General features: G+C 50.7%; 1 protein-coding gene across 2 annotated transcripts in view; it reads left to right on the forward strand.

The window, feature by feature from the left end:
- Slc6a6 (solute carrier family 6 member 6) overlaps window positions 1-17,404 on the forward strand; it is a 75,774-nt gene that overhangs the window by 41,919 nt on the left and 16,451 nt on the right. For both annotated transcript variants that reach the window (XM_028773000.1, XM_028772999.1), the window contains 5 exons: window positions 368-602; window positions 9,451-9,583; window positions 14,253-14,387; window positions 15,330-15,433; window positions 15,554-15,678. In XM_028773000.1, the coding sequence (XP_028628833.1) occupies window positions 368-602; window positions 9,451-9,583; window positions 14,253-14,387; window positions 15,330-15,433; window positions 15,554-15,678 (732 nt within the window). The remainder of the gene's footprint in view (window positions 1-367; window positions 603-9,450; window positions 9,584-14,252; window positions 14,388-15,329; window positions 15,434-15,553; window positions 15,679-17,404) is intronic.

Below are 17,404 nucleotides of genomic sequence, written 5' to 3' on the forward strand. Positions count from 1 at the left end.
TCTTTCTTTCTTTCTTTCTTTCTTTCTTTCTTTCTTTCTTTCTTTCTTTCTTTCTTCCACATTTCTCTCTATCTATTTATATTCTGGCCCATTTATTTTCCATCTATCTATCTATCCATGCATGTTTCCATCCAACCATCTAACTGTACATCTATCCTGTCCCAGCATTCATCCTGTGACTCCTCCAGCTGCCATTTCTCAAACCATTAAGTCACGCGTCCCTTTATCCAGTTGCTTCTTCATCCAGTGACTCTTTCCTGCTTACTATTGAGAAGGCCCCTTTGTCCCACAGCCTGGGCACACCAGTGCCTCTCAGTTGAAAGTGCTTCCTTTGTGACACGTGCCCATTTGCTTGCCCCATCCACAGGCATTGGCTATGCGTCCATCGTCATCGTGTCCCTCCTGAACGTGTACTACATCGTCATCCTGGCCTGGGCCACATACTACCTATTCCACTCTTTCCAGAAGGATCTTCCTTGGGCCCACTGCAACCATAGCTGGAACACACCACAGTGCATGGAGGACACCCTGCGTAGGAACGAGACTCACTGGGTCTCCCTTAGCACCGTCAACTTCACCTCGCCTGTCATCGAGTTCTGGGAGTAAGGCTACATCGTGGGAGGGAGGAGTGGCGTGGGCAGGTCTAGAGGGGACAGTATCTTCCTCTATGATTGTGACAGACCCTGTCTCTTGGAGGGAAGGAGGACACACAGCTGGAGAAAACTCCACGACAAGCTAGAGCTGAATCCCAGTTTACCACTAAACAGCTATTTGATTTTTGTAGGGAAGTCACTCTTATTTCACCTTTGAGCTTTAGTTTCTTTAACTGTCAGATGAGGAAAATGTATCATTCTTATTCTATTGGTTTCCTGTTGATAGATGTACAGGAGTTTGAAAATTATAGTTTTTTTCTTCTTCTTCTTCTTTTTTTTTTTTTTTCGAGACAGGGTTTCTCTGTGTAGCCCTGGCTGTCCTGGAACTCACTCTGTAGACCAGGCTGGCCTCGAACTCTTGAACTCAGAAATCCGCCTGCCTCTGTCTCCCAAGTGCTGGGATTAAAGGCGTGCACCACCACCGCCCAGCCGAAAATTATAGTTTTCTTCATGTATTTTAGGAAAAACATTCTTTATCACACAGAGGAAAAATGGCATTTATGTAGTTATGCAAATGAAAAGGTGAGTTTAGAGCAAAAAAAAAAAAAAAAAAACCATCAGTTAGCTCTTAGTGTGTAACAACCATCTCCAAACTTGATGGTTTTAGCCAAGTACTATTTTTTGAGCTCATGACTAGTTGCTGGTAGTTTGGGCTGTGCTCAGTTTGGTTGGTCTGCTCTTGATGTGTCTGGTGGGTAGTTCTTTTGTGGAGTGGGTGGCCTCAGAAGGGAGCAAGCGTTAGGAGTGAATAGCTTCTGTGACCTCATCTCTTAGTCTTCCCCCTTTGGCTTGTTACAGGTCACTCAGGAGTAACAGATGGGGCAAGTCCCAGCATGTAGATAATCTTGTGTTAACGGCATTTGGGTAACTCTCATGAGCTTGCATTTCAGGACATCTTAACAGTTCATGGAAGTTGATTAGAAACCCTTGAGTACATCACTTTCCCTATAAGCTTTCCCTACAAGCATGTGCTCTTAATTTGGGCTGCTCAGTCAAGGGTAGCCTCTCACCTCTGGAAATGACTGAGATGAGGCCTCATGTTTAGCCAAGAGCCAGGGGAGAGGAAGGTTTGTCCCAGACTACCACAAGATGAGAATCCCTCTCCTTGGCTTCAAGGAAGCTATGATCCTACAAGGATGGGTCGGCTGTTCTCATCTTCAGGAGGTCTTATTTGGGTGGCCTATGCCATGCCTGGGCCTTTTGTATCACATTTCCAGGCAGAGCCTGGGGCTTTGGGGACTTTGGGTCTCCTGATGTGTATATTTTCCACCAGCAAACAAAGGGAGTGTTAAAAGCATGTTCCCCACCCTTCAGATAGTTGAGGTTTTGAACAAAGGAATATTGGCATTTCACTCTTTTCCCTTGAATGGGCCCAAGGCCACAAGCCCTGGCCTTTCTGTACTATTCTTGGCATGGCTTGGACACCAGGGCTGCCCCTCCCAGGCCTCTGGCACCTGGCCAGCTTCTGGGGTATCTGCTGAACCTCATTACCTCCTGAGTTTGAACTTGTGTTCTGTCACTTCTGTTTTGGGCAGATGTAGTCTCTTCTCCAGGCCTCAGTGTCCTATGTCCTAGGGACCACACTGCAGCCCCAGCTGGATGAGTCCCTATATAGCTACCCTGAAAAGCTGCTCCTTCACTTCAGGGTAATATGTCATGTCATCATTGTGATTAAACATCCTTTCTGGGACATTTAGAATCTGTATGTAACCTCTCAAATGCCCACAGGCTCTGGTGACAAGGGAGTCACATTCTTTTCGCCTTTGCCTGGTACCTGTCATTATGACATGAGGATCTTGGAAGACCTTTGCTCAGTGCCCTGCTCAGACATCCCCAGCCAGAGTCTATTCTAACACCTACCCCTGTGTCCTATAAGCCATGGCTTTCGTGCCTCATCAGGAAAGCAGAGACAAGATCACATTAGGAAAACCCCTGGTTCTCTAGGCTCTTGTGCAGGCTCTTCTGTGGTGTCCGTGGATATACTTGGCTCAATGAGTGCTGACGTCTGCCCACACTGGCCTGAACAGACGCTGGACCTGACTTTGAATTCTAGAAGAACCTCTAAGAATTCCTTAGCATGAACCTGGGGTCCCTTGAGCAGAACTACTGAGCAAGCTGAGGTGAAGACCCAGGCAGCTTCTTGCTGATCTGTGTGCAGAGGTTGTCAGTGGGTAGGAGCATCGGCAAATCTATAGGGCTTCCTGCTTCTGAGAACCCACCCTTGTATTGGGTTTGAAACAGTGGAAAGGAAGGCAAAAGGGTGAGAGCAACGAGCTATGTCGATGGCAGAGGCTCCTGCTTCTTTTTCTTTTCCTCCTCTTCATTTATTTTAGGAGGGCTGGAGTAAGCACATCGGTACATGTGTGACAGTCGAAGGGCAACAAATGTCGGCTCAGTTCTCTCCTTACACTTTTACATGAGTTCCAGGGACTGAACTCAGGTTGTTAGAGGCAAGTGCTTTTTTCCAATCAACTCTCTCGCTAGATCCTGAGATTTTCTTAAGTAGGTGAAAGAGCAAAGCATTGTGGGAAACTCACATTTCATGTGCAGTTCACTGACCTGCCATCATGCATGCAGGATACAGCCACCCTTCCTGTGCACACCACACTCCTTGATGGACCCTCTAGTGCAGGTAAAGGGCACTTGTTGGCTTCTTGCTTGCTCTCTGCCTTGTCCTTGAAACTCTTGTGCATTCCTGCTAAAGAGCCTCCCCTGTCTTCCTCACGCTGTGATCTGGCGCTGTCAGAGACGAGTAGGCGAGTGCAGGGCTGTTCACTTTGCTGGCTCAGGTTCAGGCAGTCTTCCCTTGTTTCTTTTGCAAATCTTGAGGTCTGGGAGCCAGAAGTAATGGGCTTGGTGGGAGCAGAGTCTCACCCCTTGATCCTGGGCTTGGTGGGTGCAGAGTTCCCCACCTCCCCCGCTCCACCCCAGTTTCTAATCACTGGATGACTCTATCAGCCATCCTGCTGCCCCTCCCATGTGCTGGTTACCAAGGAGGCAGGAAGACCTCAGAGGGCAACTCCCCTCCCCAGTATGGCTTAAGTGTAGCTCCCACATGTCCAGCCCTCTGATGTCAGGGCAGTTGGAATGCCAGGCTTGAGTCCCCTTATATGCTCTGTGAGCCAGCGTTAGCTCAGCCCCAACACTCACTTCTGCTCCCTGGCATTAAGGCACCTGGATAAGTTTTGGGGTTTAGGGTTCCGGGGAGCCAACATGGACAAAGGTCCACTCTTAGTGATCCTTTTGTCTGTGTCCCACCCCTCCTCCAACACCCATGATACAGGGCAGGCCCTGGAGCCGAGTCCATGGTCACAGGTCACATGGTATGCTGCCTCCTGTGTGTATGCACATCTGTGTTTTTTCAGTCAGGCATGGACTCCTGAATCAGGAGTCTATATCATGGACTGACCCTGCCATACTTAACCTGTCTGTAAAGCCAGGAACCTTCTCAGTCTCAGCAGCTCCCAGGAGAAGCTAGGAGGCTCCAGAGACTGACATTTTATGTTGACATTAGGATATGTTTAGTGGCTGCATGATGGGGTCCCAGAGCTTCTGCCCCGATGGCCCCATCCCACACTGGTCCTCACCCTCTGAGGTCACCTCTGTCTCTAAACCTCCTGCTTCCCTCACAGGCCTTAGAGGATAGGCGGGGCCAGGTCTGGCCAAAAGCCCTTCAGCAGGCTGGAGCCAGGCCTTCCTCAGAGGCTCCTGCAGAACCCCCTGGGAGCCCAGCATGGATCATTAGATTCTATTAGAATCAAAGAAATGAGTCATATTTGCAAACAAGCCCTGCTCAGCCAATCTTCCTCCATAGCTGTCGCTGTCGGAAGGAGGAGGTGGTGCGGGAAGGGCTGTGTGGGGGCCCCATGCTCAGGCAGGCGGACGGCCTCTTTATAATTGTTCCCTTTGCCAGTCTCCAGGGGACTGCTGCAGCCAATAAATGGCTGGCCTGCAGTCAAAAGGAAACGATTTGGCCCACTCTGAGGGTGAATTTACATCTCCAAGTGCTGACTGGACGGCAGCAGGGCAGCCGGCTGCAAACACACGTCCAGGCCCGGCCACTCTTTTTTAGTTCCCATCCTGGCAAGATGTAGCCCTTTTTCTTGGAAAAGATCTGCAGCTTACCTCTGGAAGATAGTGAGGAGTCCAAGCCTGGGAGCCCTGAGCTGAGGCTCACTTATGCACCCCAGGGGACATCAGAAAGAAAGGAATCAGCTCCAAGGTTGATGATTGCCTAGGGTCAGAGGGAGGCTGAGCCTCAGTTTCCCCAGCTACCAAATGACTGTAATGAGTTTCCTCACCGAACTTCAGGCGAGCTCCTTCATGTGCCAGCTGCTGTGCTCGAGACAGATGCAGGTCCCATGTACACAGAACTGGCTTGCTAATAGACAGACATGTTAACCAGTCAGAAAGTATGATCATAACGGAAAAGCTCTGACTGCTGGGGAAGGAGAGGGCTGGGGTGCTCTTGATGCAGGGTGCCCTGGGCAGAGGTGAAGCAGTGAGAACCCTGGAGAGATGTTGTCTGGGAATGGTGGGATTGTACAGCTGAGGAAACCATGAGTTCCACAGTTCAGGAACCACACACGACCCCTGAGGAAGAAGTCAGGGGCCGGTGAGGGAGAGAGGTAGACAGCTGTACACCCACAGTGTCTGGCTTCCTGTGTTCGCTGTCCTAGTCTTCTTGATAGGTGCTCTCCACATTCTTTCAAGCGTATAGCTTTGAGTGGACGGTGACAGGGACTGGTTAGGATGGAAGTGGGAGGATGTGGAGCTCAGGAGGGATGTGAGCTGGCATCGAAGACACTAGGGGGTCCCTCTGACAAGCGTGGAGGGCGATATAGCAGGGCGGCTGGGAAGAAGTTACTATAGTGGCTTGGGGGTGCGGTAGGGCCTGAGCAGGGTGTTGTGGGGGGATGTAGGAGGCACCCAAGAGAGCCCTGTGGCAGCATTCTCTCATGCACAGCTCCACTCAAAGCTGTGAGAAGGGCCAGGGGGAGGGAGCAATACAGAGAGGACTAGTGGATGGTCCCTGCTGGGATTCAGGTGACTGGCTACTCTCCAGCTCAGCCCTGCCTGGGGCTTTGCCAGAACCTGACAGAACATTTTGTGGCCCTGGTATGCTATGTGAAGCCTGAGGATGGACCTTTATTATTTCAGTATTGTATAATTTTAGGTAGAGGCAAGAGGATCAACCATTTAAAGCCATCCTGGGCTATGTGAGACTCTGTGTCAAAAAAAAAAATCCACCATCACCACCAAACCTTTTAAATATATCTATAAAGATGTATCACAGACACACAGCCAAAGAACTGCATTCATTGCTGAGTCCCTGTCCCCAGGCAATGCCCGCTTGCTGGTGTATGTTCAGTTTCTTTCTATCACAACAACCATCCTGTGCAGATGTCCCCTGTGCTGCTGGCTCACTCTGTCCCCCAGGGTGTTACACTGCTTTATCAGTACATCAAGAACTTGACACTGGTCTGTCGGCTGTGTGGTATTCCAGTGTGCCTGCCCCAGAGCTTACTGTACCCTACAGGGGGGCACTTTGGTGAATAGTTTGTCTATGAGCCCCCATGCTGGAAGAATAATAGGAGATGGTCTTGGAAATGGAGTTACTGAGTCAGGGAAATCTACCTTAAAATGTCTGGATGCCACCATGAGACCCTATAGGGACTGTCCCCAGCAGCAGAGGATCAAAGGACTCCTATTTGTCTTAACTGCCCAGAGCAACTCTGCTTGACAGCGCCTCGCAGCAGTGGGTGGCTTGCCTAGCAGGGTGGTGAGAATGGATAGTAAGGGGTTGTGTTCTGGATGGGGCTCTCAGGACCAGGAAGATCTGGCTTTGGAATTTTGAGGCTCTTGAAGGATTGCCCCAAAAAACAGAGACATGATGGTTTTATGGCTAAACATCAATGGAGTAGATGCTGTCAGCATGTTGTCCATGGAGTGGTCGGAGCCAGTGGGAAGAAAGGCAGGCTTCGGCAAGTCACCTGGAACATCAGCAGTGGAGGGCACGCCTGTGGAATGGCAGGCCAGGGAGAGGGCTGTGTGTGTGAAGGTGTGGAATAGGGCCATATTTTTCTCCCCTGATGTGGCCCATTCAAGGGAGCGTGGGCTGTTTCTCCCTGTGCTTTGAGCTTCTATGGCTGGCACCCAAGTGCTGAACGTTGAATGGGAAGGGCTTTTTGTTTTGTGGTGCTGCCAGGTCTCGGCTTGGCAGGAGCCCAACTGGACCTAATTGACTGTTAGCCTGCTTTGTGAAGGTACCCCATGATGCTGCCCTGAGGCACCAGATGATCCCAGCTTGCAGTGGAGACTGGAGGCTCCTGTATTATTTAAAATTGTTTTAAATTATATTTTATATCTATAGATGTTTTGCTTCTCTCTGTGTGTGTATGTGTGTGTGTGTATAAGAGAGAGTGTGTTTGTGTGTGTGTGTGTGTGTGTGCCACGTGTTTGCCTGATGCCTCTAGAAGTCAGAAGAGGGCACCATATCTCTTGCAACTGGAACTATACATGATTGTGAACTACTATGTGGGTGCTAGGAATTAAACCCAGATCCATTGGAAAAGCAGTGTTCTTAACCTTTGAGCTAGCTCACTAGCTCCTAGAGGTCCTTTAAAAGCAGGTGCTATTTTCTTTTAAAATCAGACCATGTTGCAACATAGTTGAGAGAACTGTAGCTTTGGAATCAGGCAGGCCTGGAGTTTTGGTGGCCTTGTGATGTGGGCAAATGGACCCTCCAAGCCTTGGTTTTCCCATCTGTGAGATGGGGTTAGTGAGTTCTACCCCCTGGAATGAATGAGATAATGACACACAGTCAGGCTTTTGTTTGTGTGAGGCTCGTACACTATTCTAGCTACACAGTGAGAGGTACTGATGCCACTGTGAACAGCAGGATAAAGATCAAGAAAAGTTGCTTCTCCTTTAGGCTTGGGACAACATCATCCATCCATCCATCCATCCATCCATCCATCCATCCATCCATCCAGAGTGTGAGGTTTGGTTCTCCCTGGTGGTTCATTCATTCAGTGGGTGTTTGTTGAATTCCACTGTGTTCCAGGTGTCATCCTGAGAACAACTGTAGGCCACGTGTTGCTGGAGGCTGTTCGAGAGGGACCCTGGGATGTATTTGACATTCCCACGTTGCTTTGCTTAGAGGGCAGCCTCGAAGTTTTTACTCCTGCTTGGAGGGCAGCCTGGGACCCAGAGCTAGAAAGAAATAGTCTTTGTCTGGGATTCCTGGAGTGTGGAGACCCCGTGTCCTCTCAGCTGTGGGTGGCCAGTGTCCAGGGAAGAGGTCTGCATGCTCAGCAGGGGCGCTGCGGGACACTGGGTACCTGGGTGGTAGGGTTCACAGCCATTTTGTAAGTACCTCATGCTGCTTCCTATGGCTTCTTCCCTATAGAGAGGGCTCCAGTGAAAGTGAGTGTGTGTAAACAGCAGAGACTAGCAAAGATGACCGGAGGTCAGCACATAGGTCTGACTCCACAGACCCCAGCTTGGCTGTATGACCCTGAGCAGGACTAATGGCCTCTTCTCCCTGGGAATTGTACTGAAAGCCATGGACCTGCCTCTTCTTGAGACAGGGTTTTGCTTAAGCACCTGCTGTATACCAGCAGCTTCTCTCTGTGTATGCTCATATCCTGCAGTATGTGATCAGGTGTATCAGGGGCCAGCTACCTCCAGACCTTGGTAAGGTGTCAGACTTTTCTCTGTGGTATTTTCCTCATAAGCCACTGTAGCAAGATGGGTACCCTGTGCTCATACAGGACCCATTTTACCTTTCTGGGAAAGATCTAGATAATATGCAGGGTATTTTTGTTGTTGTTGTTGTTGTTGTTGTTGTTGTTGTTGATAATGATGATTTGGTTTGTTCTTTTGAGAAAGGATCTGACTATATATCCCTGGAACTCATAATCCTCCTGCCTCAGCTTGAGATACAGGTGCATACCACCATCCCCAGCTAACAATCAGAGTTATATCAAGGAAGCTAGCACAGAGGTTGCTGGGAAGGGAGTCATACCTATTTTACACATTGAGAGAGGCCTGGGGTGGTTAGGTAACTTGACCAAGGTTAGCAGTTGAAGAGATGCTGAGATTTGAACCCAGTGTTTTCCCCATAGTCAGAATTGAAGGTTGTCGTTGTAACCATGGGTCATGCAGATAATCAATCCTTGTTTAAAAATGTGTGTGTGTGTGTGTGTCTGTGTGTGTATGTGTTTGTGTGTTCAGAAAACAACTTGAAAGAACCAGTCCTTTACTTCCACCATGCAGGTCCCATGCGTGCAGACCAGTTCAGCAACCTTGGCAGCAAGCACTTTTTTGCTCAACCAACTAAATCAGTCTCCATTTTACAGATGAGGAAACAGAGGCTCAGGGACTTGACTTGCTCATGGCCAGAGTGGACGGAGCCTGAGATCACCTAATAAGAATCCCGCAGTTTCTTGACTGCCCTGCCCCCTGCTCCACTCTGGATTTTTCCTGACAAATGGGGACCCCCAGGGGTTGTGCTCATGCATAGCCTGGGGCAGAGGCTGCCAGTGAGGGGTGGGGATGGGGGGAACAGGTCACACTTTGTAGTTCAGGCTAGCCTGGAATTCACAATGTAGCCCAGGCATGCCTCAAATTCGAGGCAATCCTGCCTGCCTTAACCTCCCAGTGTTGGAATGAAAATAAGCATTTTGTATTTTATTTTGTCATGGTGCCAGAAACAGAACTCAGGTTTTTGCCCATGCTAGCTTAGCTGCCAAGAGGCCCCTGACCCCTGACCTCTTGTTCTCTTTCCCTAAAGGCGTAATGTGCTGAGCCTGTCCTCCGGAATTGACGACCCAGGCAGTCTGAAATGGGACCTCGCGCTCTGCCTCCTCTTAGTCTGGCTTGTCTGTTTTTTCTGCATCTGGAAGGGTGTTCGATCCACAGGCAAGGTGAGTGGACTTCCCGTCCCCTGCCTTAGAGACAGCCTTCTCCTGAAGGCTGAAGTACCTTTCAATAAGTGCTACATGTTGGGACACAGGAGTGCTCTGACAAGACATATACACAGCCCTGTGTGCCATTGTCTCTCACTGGGTAAGGACCCTGGGTGTCCACCACCCAGTCACTGGTCAGGAGCTTAGTGACTTCATGACTGGCGGGCAGCCAGGTGTCCCTACTGAGCTTCTGTCAGCAGCCACTGTCCTGTTTCTTGATGTGCACCGTTGGTGTGGTGAGCAAGGCTAGCCGAACTGGAGGCGAGCGGCAGCCCTACTGCTGGCTTTGATTATCAGCCCGTAGTGTGGACCCTAACTTTGCAAAGTGATCTGGCAGCACCCCAAGTTTAGAAGAGATGGTGAAGCAGGGGGATCCAGCTGCTCTGTATCACTGTTCCTGTACTTGGGTTCAGAGCCCCCTGCTTTACTGAACCTCAGTCTGAAGGGAAGCCAGCCAGGCCTGGACCACTCTCTGCTAGCATCACTCTATAGGACAAACAGAAAGAGGCAACGTGATGTTGCCTGTTCTCTTAGGGACCCTGCCCACTGTGCTTCCTATAGCTCCCTGGGAGTGTGTGTGTTATTCTCCTCTAAACACTGAGGAAGCTGAGGCTCATAAGAGGTCAGGCAGCTTGTCTGAGAGCAGCCCTTCTCCTGAGCTGCCTGCCCCTCAGCTGTTAACAGTGAATTTGAGGGTTGAGATGAGGTATATCAAGACTCAGGTCTACGGACCAATGGACCTGCCCTGCACTCTCGAGGAAGTAGCAATTGCCTTCTGCCCTCGGCCTCTTTTTCCCACAAAGAAGCTAGTCTGTCAGGGAGTTTCTGGGGATCTCTGGTGCTGGAGCATGCTGGAGAGAGTCAGTCCTTTGAGCCTCTTGTGTGTGGGTCCAGTTGTAGAAACAGAGTAAAGGATCCATCATGATCAATGTGTATGGCAGGCTGGGAAGAGCTAGGCTGCAGAAAGATGAGCATGGGACCCGTGTGCCATGTATAGGGTGGCTGGGCAAAGGTGACTGTGGTGACGAGTCAATAGGAGTAGGGTGGAGAGAGTTGAGTATCTGAAGGGGGTTGCAGGAAGAGGCAATGGTCAGTGTAAGGCCCTGGAGTGCATATGGCCAGGATGTAGGGAGTCCTCCGGTCTTGTGGAGGAGGTTGATGTCCACAAGGCATAGTCAGCATTATTTGAGACACATCACACTGCAATGGGGACAGAGCCAAGTGCAAATAGGGGGTGCCAGGTTGTAGCTGTGGCTACCACCAAAACGTGACTGGCCAGAGGCACCCTGACCTACCCTGAGCTATACCCTACTTGTGGTTCCTAGAACAATAGTGACCCTGATGGGTCAGAGAAGCCAAGACAAACAGCTCTGTGGACTCCCTCCAGCCTAGTGCTGAGAGGCCTTCAGAGGCCATCCGCCTGCCCGCCTCCCCCATCCAGAGGCCCACCCGCTGGCTGGCTTCAGCTTCCAGCCCTGGCTGCACACCAGACTCCCAGCCCTGGGGGCTGAGCCTTCACCGTGGCCAAGTTTATTTCCGTGGCTAACTTAGTCCAGGAGATGGGAGGGTGATGGATGGAGGACCCAAGTTCAGGTGCTTGGCTTTTCTTTCCTGGCCTTTCCAACTCTCCGAGGGTCTGAAACAGGTCCCAGAATGAATATCATTTTCACGTGTTCAACAAGCCAGGTAGCTGGGATATTCGCGTGGCACCTCCATGCTGGTGGCAGCTTGCTTAATCTTCCTGAAGTTCTCTGATCCTGTACAATTGAAACTGCGGTTCAGAGAGCTTAACTAACTGTCCCAATGCTGCATAGCTTGTCAGTAGCCAAACTGGGATTTGAACTCAGGCAGTTCCCTTCTCCCACCTCTTAGTCTCATCCTTGTGCTGGCTGGCAGGTGCAGGGAGGCAGAAGCCTGGCATACTCCTGCTTACTCTCACAAGGAGATTGACTGGAAGGGCTTGGACGTGTGTGTGGCTGGGTCTGTGGTCACACTCCAGTACAGCCTGTTTTGTCAGAAACAAATCAGAAAGGGGCAGTCAGGGCTAGTTCTGAGTTTGGACTCAGCTCTGTCCATTATAAATGGAATGACTTTATGAATCCCTCTTATCTGTTCAGCCTCAGTTTCCCCTGGTGAAATGTGAGTAGTTGAATGACCTTGCTGGCTAGGCTATCTGTTCCCAAGTAAAGCTGAGTAGCAGGAGACTGGAAGCTAGCTCCCTCTTGCAACCCACCAACTTCCAGAAGGCCAGGGATGAGGTGCCCCCTAAGCCTCCATTTCTCACAAGGCCTCTGGCCCTGTTATGAAAGTTCAGCAACAGGAGTGGAAAAATACCACGTCCCACAGCAAAGCCTACTGGGCCACCGTCAGGGGCCCAAGGTGGCGCCTGGCACCAGCCTCTCCCTAGAGGATTCCCGAGGGACAGTCACGGAAAAGTTGAGAGAATGGCTCTCAGGCTCATCCAAGGAGTAGCAAAGGCTACAAAACAAGGGTAGCTTTTTCTAGAGAGATGGCTGGGACAGTGTGCTAGGGGGTGGCAGCAACAGTGACACTCCCAAAGATAGGGGAGCCCCAAAAGTACCTGGCCTAGATCAGATCCCACCTCTGACCCCTCCTTCTAACTGGGGACTCCAGACAGGTGACATGGCCCTATATGACCTGTTTGCTCACAAAGGAAGGGACATGTTGTAATGGCTCATCCAGGTAAGGTGTGTATTAAGTAAGTTCATAGCACCGGGCTGAGCCCGTAGTAGACTTGCTAAAGAAGCAAGCCAGGGAGCCCTCCCCACCCCAACGAGCCCACCAGTGTTTCTGGCCATAATCCACTTACTTTGAAGTGTTTGTAGCCCTCTGGGGAATCCTGTGGCTCCTGTCTGTGGCCATTGTTTACCAGCTTGGGTGTGGCTTTGCAGGGCCTCAGAGAGGGGACCTGGCCAGGGGTGTCTGCCTATCACAGGAAGGGAGGGGACAGGAGGATTTTCTTTCTTTTATACTTTTAGTGGCTTCCTGGTTGGCTTTTGTCCCAGGTATCCGGGTGTCTGTCAGTCCATCAAGGGGAAAGAAACAAGGGTGGCTGGGACACGAAGGCCTAGAGGAAAAAGGCACCCAGGGAGGGGGGACGGCCGGAGAGGGCCCGCCTTTAGCCTTGTAGAATGCTACCACTGTCTGGGATGTTAAGTGTTTCCACACACTCCCTGAAGACCTTGGTAGAGAGTGAGGTCAGAGTTCCCCCTTGAAGTGGCAGCCACAGTTGCCAACTGGGAGGTGGGACAGATGAGCAATGGACTCCAGCTGACACTTTGGGCCAATTCATATTCTTATCTTAGCCTCAGAGCTGGGAACCTATCCCATCCATGTCTCTCCCCTTAAAGTAGGGACACCTAGTCTACAGAAAGAAGAGTAGTGATACTAGCTGCCAGGCACTGTGCTTGAGTTCTTCTCCAAGGGGCTTGACCTCCTAGAAAGTACGGCCTCCCTCAGGTCTTCTACCCATTGTAAAGCCCAACTGCCCCACAGTGGTGTGGCCAAACAGCTCATAGGACCAGGCAGAGGACATTATTACCCATTTCTTCCTCATCCCAACCCTGGCCTGCTGGAACACAGGGTGTGGCCCTGTGGGTCTCCTGTAAGCTGGGAAAGTGCTGAGCCTTTCCCATTCTGGGAACTTAGGGACGTTCCCACCCACCTCCTCTCCTGTTGCTGTCAATCAGGCTGTGTGTCTGACTGTAAACCCTCACCCTTCCCTGAAAAAGGGCTGCTGTGACTCTTGTCCTCATTTTATATGAGAAGAAAGCCAGAGAGAGTGACCAACATGGCCTGCATCTCTCAGCAGGAGAAGGCTCAGAGCTGGAGCTGACCCCTTGTCTCACTATGTATCCCCACCCCCCCACCCCCAAGGCAGGCCTTGAACACTGCCTCAGCCTCCTGGGTGCTGGGATTACAGATGTGCCCCTACACCTGCTTCTGTCTGCTTTTTATTTTTTAATGTATGTGGGTATTTTGCCTAAATAAATGTTTGTGCCTGGTGTCGGAGATGATCAGAAGACGATGTCAGATCCTTTGCAAGTGGAATTTCCAATGGTTCTGAGCCGCCTCGTGGATGCTGGAAATCAATCTTGGGTCCTCTGCAAAAGCAGCCAGCCCTCTCAGCCACTGTGTCACCCCCTCAGCCCTTTCTTTACCCCCATGTTATACTGACAGCTGTAATGTCAGCTGATATGTGTTGAGTGCCATGTGACAGCCCATGTGACCACAGGCTGAGCTGTTGCCTACATCCCTGATAGTTGATTCAGTTTGTATGTTGTCTGTATTTTTTTTCCCTCTGAGTGCATCATCTCTTCAAAGAGTGGATTCATTTTCCATCTTGCCTGCTTTTTAAAATTCTGAGCCTGAATGAGCTATGTAAATTATCCACAGCAAATTCTTTTAATCTGTAAGACAGAGCCTTATGTCATATTTAGGTAAGGTGGCAGAGGCTCAGAGGTCAAGCAACACACTGAAGATTGTACAGCAGGTGAGACCAGTGTGTGTCTCTAGGGTCATTGCTGCACCTGGGAGATGAGGATTGCCCACACTTCCCTGAAGCAAGGCTACTCACAAGTCTACCCGACTCCTTCTCACCCAACAGGTTGTTTACTTCACTGCTACTTTCCCGTTTGCCATGCTTCTGGTGCTGCTGGTCCGTGGACTGACCCTGCCAGGTGCTGGTGAAGGCATCAAATTCTACCTGTATCCTGACATCAGCCGCCTTGAGGACCCACAGGTAGAGCAGTGTGGAGTACCTGATCCTAAGGCCCTGTATAAACTGGTGGTGCACAGGGTACAGGTGGTAGTGTTTCCTCTGGCTCTTTGATGCCTGTGTATAGCCAAACATCGCTGCCTGGTACTTCTCTACTGGGCCAATAGTGGCTTGCAGTCCTTCCGAGCTAGAGCCTGCTAAGGCATCAGACAAGCACCAGCTAAGGCAAAGGCTCCTGCCCCATCTACACCAGGACCAGAGACTCAATGTTCAAGATGCCATCCTCAGATAGGATCGATGGTGTTCTGAAGGTTAAGGGGGTCATACTGTAAGTCCCCCTGTCTCAGCACATAGCTGAGGAGTGTCAGAGTCGGTGAAACCCCTGGAGGCTTTTGTGTGCCCTTTGAGAACTTTGTCCCAGGCTCCCAAGCCCCTGGGAAGCAACTGAAAATTGGAGCAGAGCAGGGTTGGTGGCCAGCCTGAGCTGTGAGCTGGGAAGGTAGGCTTGCTGCCTTCCAGAGCTACAAGCTGTAGTGCCTGGAGAGATAAGGGATGCCTTGTGTTCTAACTTAGGTTCCAGACTAAGCCATCACAGCCGTTAAAGTGGTCTTGATGTGCTTGATGTCTGTCAACCATGGCGACTTAGGAATAGACTCAGAGAAAAGACCCATTCTTTACTGAGTGATGAAAGTTGTTTGGAGGAGCAGGGTAGGCTAGGGGCCCATTCTATAGCTATGCAAAACAAGGTTTCAGGAGTGGCACTGGTCACTCCAGCGTTAGAGGCCTTAATTGATGCAGGAAGATGAGGATCTTCCTCTGGGATTCTAGATCTGCCCTCTGGGGTTCCTTGCCGCTCACCAACCCTGGATCCTGTGTAGACATTGTTATGGTTGGTCAGAAGTTCTCTCATTGCTAGGCCCTTCTTCTCACCCCAGGCAACCGCCCTAATGCTCCTCCCCTCCTCAGGTGTGGATCGACGCTGGAACTCAGATATTCTTTTCCTACGCTATCTGCCTGGGGGCCATGACCTCACTGGGAAGCTACAACAAGTACAAGTATAACTCGTACAGGCAAGTGTCGCGCTGGCGGGCCCGGTGGACCTTAGAAATGATGATTAAAGAAAAGAGAAGTAGGGAGCGTGGCTTCCTTGTGTTGTGATTAACTTACCCCCTGACGTGTGTGTAACTTAGGGACTGTATGCTGCTGGGATGCCTGAACAGTGGTACCAGTTTTGTGTCTGGCTTCGCAATTTTTTCCATCCTGGGCTTCATGGCACAAGAGCAAGGGGTGGACATTGCTGATGTGGCTGAGTCAGGTACGGTGGTGTCGGTGGCAGTGGTGGTGGGCACTGCCACCTAGTGTGTAAGATGAGTACTGCAGGCATGGAGCCGGACCCCAGGGGGATGGAGGGAGCCTGGCTTTTACATAGACATCCCCTCTCCCCCTCTAAGATGTGCTCCTATACCTGAATACAAAGGCTACATTTAAAGGTCTTCAGTGCATTCTGGCCCACTGAAGGTGGGAGGAACAAGGGCGGTTGAAATGAGACTTGGTGGCTGCTTTACTTGTGGTCTTCCAGCCCCCAACACTTCCCCAGCAACCGCTGGCTTTAGCCATGGAAGTTGCTTTCCTAATTAAGGCCCAGGTCAGCCACAGCTAGCACGCCATCACCAGCGCTGCTGGCACCTCAGCCTTGGTTTCTGTGGTTTGCATTTGGCTCCTGGCGAGCTCCAATGCCAAGCCACTCTTCAGTCCTTCCTATATATGTTTACCAAACCTCACCCCTCCCAGCTGCCACACAGTCACCAGGATCGAGGGGCCATGACAGAGCTGATGTGGGGGAAGGATAGGAGGACACTGTTGCCTTTAGGGAGTTGGGGGCCTCTTGGTCTCATGTTGCTACTCAAGACGCCAAACTTCACAGGATAGATGGTCAATCTTAGGGTCATGGGCTCTGCACAGAGTGGGGTTCTTCCTGAGCAACATGGGATCCAGAACTCCAGCAGAGATGGTTCTGGAATGTGGACTAGACCCCTGCTACCTCATCACAGTATTTTAGGGGACTGGGCTTGAGGACTGGGCTTAGACCTACAACTTAGCCCTGTAGTGGATGGGGTTCTGGGGTGGATATCCCCAGGGGCCACCTCCCCACCCCATTCTCTTGGAGGGTGGTTAGGTGTTATCTAACCTAATTACTCACAGCCCCTCTGGAGCCTGCTGGAGGCTGCCAAGAGCCCTGGGTTGGTTCTTCCTCCAGGCCACAGGGATGGTGTGAGATAGAGCAGACTGTCCTTCATTATTCTGGGCATTTTTGCAGACTAGGGCAGGTACCTTAAGTCCCTGTTATTCTCTTCCCTTGATCTACATATGTTTGAAATGTAGGATCATGTCCCAGTTCTCTGGTCCTGAGCTTTGGTATTGGAAGATCAGAGGGTCCCTTGACACTGTGTGTCTAGATTGTCTAGATATTCATGTCTCGTCTCAGCTGAAATCAAGAGCCCCAAAGAATGGGCTGTCTTTGTGTGGGTTGGGGCAGGATAGGGTCATAGTCAATGTATCTGGATGCTGAGTCTCCACTCACTACATGTCTGGAGAGCCATCCAATGTGGCTGTTTCACTGGATCCTCTGACCTCAGGGACCTCAGGGACCTCAGATCCTCTGTCTGCTGCTGGGCCATAACAGACACCCTTCCCCAGTGTGAACACCACACTGTGCACACATACCTATTTTGCTGTGTCCCAGTTGGACACTCAGAAGAACTATTTTCCCATCCTCAGAAGCTCCAAAAGCAGGGAAGGGCTCGAGGGCACAGGACTTGGATCATAGCCTCATGTGTTGGAAGTTATTTAGCATGGGGCCCAGCACCTCTTCCAGCCCCTTTGCAAAGGACACTTTGCAAAAGTCCCCACTTACACATGTAAAGTGATTCCAAACCTGTAACCGGGTTTCACCAAAAACACAGAAGAAACTTGTTATGGGAGAAAGATGGGGTGGGTCCATCAAAGAGATCTCTGTGCATGATGGACATTTTTACGCCGTA

This window comes from Grammomys surdaster, unplaced genomic scaffold (assembly GCF_004785775.1).
Source record: "Grammomys surdaster isolate TR1022 unplaced genomic scaffold, NIH_TR_1.0 220, whole genome shotgun sequence".
Lineage (NCBI taxonomy): Eukaryota > Metazoa > Chordata > Mammalia > Rodentia > Muridae > Grammomys > Grammomys surdaster.